The sequence below is a fragment of the Tuber melanosporum genome (genome assembly GCF_000151645.1).
Source record: "Tuber melanosporum whole genome shotgun sequence assembly, scaffold_211, strain Mel28".
NCBI classification, from domain to species: domain Eukaryota; kingdom Fungi; phylum Ascomycota; class Pezizomycetes; order Pezizales; family Tuberaceae; genus Tuber; species Tuber melanosporum.
In genome coordinates this window covers 57,948-61,205 of record NW_003298877.1, presented here as the reverse complement: position 1 = coordinate 61,205, position 3,258 = coordinate 57,948, and the positions used below count along the sequence as shown (strand labels likewise).

The following is a 3,258-nucleotide window of genomic DNA, read 5'->3' as shown; positions in this document are numbered from 1 at the left end:
GGGTGACAACCTCAGTGGTAGTTTATTCAGTACCATTTTGGACAACACCGGCAGAGGCACCAGCAACGACGGAGAAAACGGCAGCGATAGTAGCGAAACGCATTTTGACAAGTTTTATATGGTTTTTATGAAAAAACTTAAAAACGGAGGGGAAATATTAGAGTTACGGGGGGGTTGTATTAAAACGAATGAATACGCTAAAGAGCGAGCGTGGTGATAATGCGAGAAGCTAAAAGCAAGAGTGAAGAAGCGACTGTGGGTGGTGAGAGAGAGGAGAGAGGAGAGTTGGTCTGGGTCGGCTCCAAGGTCCTTTATAGACGGTTTGTCAATTGTATTGGGATGGGTGGATGGGGAGGATAGGGTTTGTGACCTCTTCGCTCTTGCTACTGGCTGGGGCCGATAGCATGGACGTGGGGCGTCAGGTCAACAGGGGTTGGGAGGAGAAAAATATTGCAAGTCAGGAAAAAGGGGTGGGTGGGTGGATAATCCTTTCCCTTCTTCCGCATGCGTGGGTATGGAATGAAGGCCTTTCCTCTCATTCCCCCTCTCACCCACTCATTCATTCACACCCCTCACTCTCGCTAATGTCTCTCCCAATCTGCCCGTTACCGTCTATGGAAGGCTTGTGCGGGTCAGTTTTCGTTTAGGGCAGGTACCAGTATTGTACTCGTACGAGTGCAATAACTTTGGTGCCACTCTCTATCAGTTCCCGGAAATTAGCATCCATCAGCGGTTCCATCTATCTCAAGTACCCACCTTTACCTATTTCCCATTCCAATTCATTGCCAAAAATAGTACACTACAAGGAGAGGCTATCGACCGGATCTGAACAAAAAGGTTGAGCGGTTGTCCCATCCCATGGCCCAAGATTCAATTCCCCCACCGTGCCATCCAGCTCGAGCAAATTGAGAATCTTATCTCCCTGCCGTTAACCCCCTTACGGACAAGTGCAATCGCCTCGGCGCAGGTACAGCTCGAAATCCACACCTCAGACCGATCAAGGGAAAGATGAAAGTGAAGAAAGAAAGGAAAAGGGGAGGGTAGGAGCTCACATGTTGACCAATACGGTGGGACAAACCATTCTCGGTCGGATCGAAGGAAAGGGCAAAAATTGGACACACACCAATCATCCCGTTGCCGACTTTTTCTGCCCATGATGAGGAACGTGGGTGGAGAAGCTGCCTAAATGCCTAAATTAGCCATGGTCGGTTGGTTGATTGGTTGATTACAGTACTGTTGTGCTTCGAAATCTGTCGTGCCAATCAATTGATCATCGGCGGGAAAGGACCATGTTGTTGTTGTTCTTTTTTACACCCTGATCTAACATGCCGGCATGGAACCGGTGCAGCAACCGATTGTGCTCGAGCAAGCTACTATTCCTGGACTATCCACCTGCGGCACTTGTACGAGCACAGTGCTCGAGTACGATGGCGGCGCCCAGGCTAGGAAGAATGAAAATTAGGTTTTAGTACCGGTGCTGTACAGTACGAGCTCAGCACTTGTTCAGCACTTTCCGCCGTTAACGAACTGGATCGTCGACTTGACCAGCGGAAGTTATCACCACGTGGTGGAGGGGAAAAAGTGAGAGAAAAAGTAATTGCTCTGCTGCTAGCACGGGAGACATGATACTCGAGGAGAATCAGGCTACGACGCAACCGCCATTGCTCCCTCCTTATTACACGCCACACAAAGCATTTATCATACACTCCAACCACTTTTTTCCACTCCCCGCTAGGACAAGCCGCTGGTCTTGTGATACAAGTACCGTATGTAAGAGTACTAGTACGAGCACAACAAATACAGGTACTCAGGCACAATGGACGGGTCAGAAAGACTGCATTAATGCTACGGTATGTCCCTCCACCCATCAGCTCCTTCTCGATCGGCGGCAATCGCTGACCCTCTCCTCCTCGCCTTGCCCGCTGCACCCGCCACTCGCACAACTCTCTCATTTAACCCTCTCACCGCAAAACCCCCTTCCTCCTTTCCCCGCGTCAACAGAAGGCAAATGAAATATCATACCGTAAGCAAAAAAAGGACAGTACCAAGTCGATCATCCCTTTCAAATCTCACCTTTCCGGACACAGTCAACTTTTAGTAACCTCTCTCAGGGAATACCGGTACTACCGTGCAGGCACTACGTCCCCTCTTCAGCCCTCAGCCCTACTGTACCGTACTCGTACACTGTGCTGTGCGCGACTGGAGAGTAAAAAAGTTTCACCTATCCATCGTTCCGCTCGAATCGAGCTGATTCCCGCGCGTCCGGTGAGATCAGGATACTACAGGCAAGGAGCTGGTTGGTTGATTCCGGCCGCATTCATTATCTATCGTAATTCCTTGCTTCTGTAGCTGCTGCCTTGGTACGAGCACTCGAATCCGGTACAGTACTTGTATCATATGTATGAAGATCGCCGCTTTGGGGGCCATCCGCCGCACTGCGACCACGAGCTAAGCTGCTCAAGTCCTCTCCTATTACCGGTACCGGTACCGTACAGTACTCAATTACGGTACTCGTACTGGCAGCTGGGGCTCGGACACTTGTGTGCTGTTTTCGGGGTCTTGGCGTGCAGAGTTCTGCATTCTCTTGGAAATCGCAAGCGGAATGTCAGGAGAAGGGCACGAGCGGGAGCACCAGGCACCCGAGCAGATTACGGCAAGTCGTCCCTACTCGAATACTGTGCACGAATAGCGAAGACTTGTATGACACCGTGACACCGTCGCTTTTTTTTCTTGTTCCTGTTCCCCAAACCAAGCCAAACAGATAAGTTATTCATGAGCGCCTGAGGAAAAACTCCCGTTGCTGATGTTGATTCTCTACAACACGGGGTATTCTGGTGATAATTACTCGAGTAGGCCGCCGCACCGCTGAAGCACAAGTTGGGTCCAGTCTAACAAATACTGGTACTAGTACCGTACTAGCGCTCTTCTGAAGTAGGGCGCAACTCGCTACGAGTACTTGTACTACTTGTACTCGAGCACGCTATCACGGAAAGAGAGAGGGCAAATAACCGAAATTACAGTAAAGGTTTACGCTTTTTTTTTTTTTTTCCTTTGCCTTTTTCGCTGCTCGCGTGCTTCCACAATGTATGATTCAGTATGAACCACAGCGCCCGTAAACGAAGGGATGAGATGGGTGAATCTTCAGATGGCGGCTGTTTCTCGATAACGGCCGGTGGAGGGGCTTATTGGAACGTGCCCCGTTACTTTACTCGTACTAGTAGTACAGTTGTAATACTGTACTAGTACTCGTACGGTAGT

General features: G+C 49.8%; 1 protein-coding gene; it reads right to left on the bottom strand.

Annotated features, from left to right (window-relative positions):
- The window catches only part of GSTUM_00000665001 (uncharacterized protein), a 1,256-nt gene extending 991 nt beyond the window's left edge, over nucleotides 1–265 (bottom strand). Inside the window, exon 1 of the mRNA XM_002838006.2 lies at nucleotides 8–265. Within this exon, the coding sequence (XP_002838052.1) occupies nucleotides 8–36 (29 nt within the window). The 5' untranslated portion in view covers nucleotides 37–265.
- Between the last annotated feature and the right edge of the window lie 2,993 nt (nucleotides 266–3,258).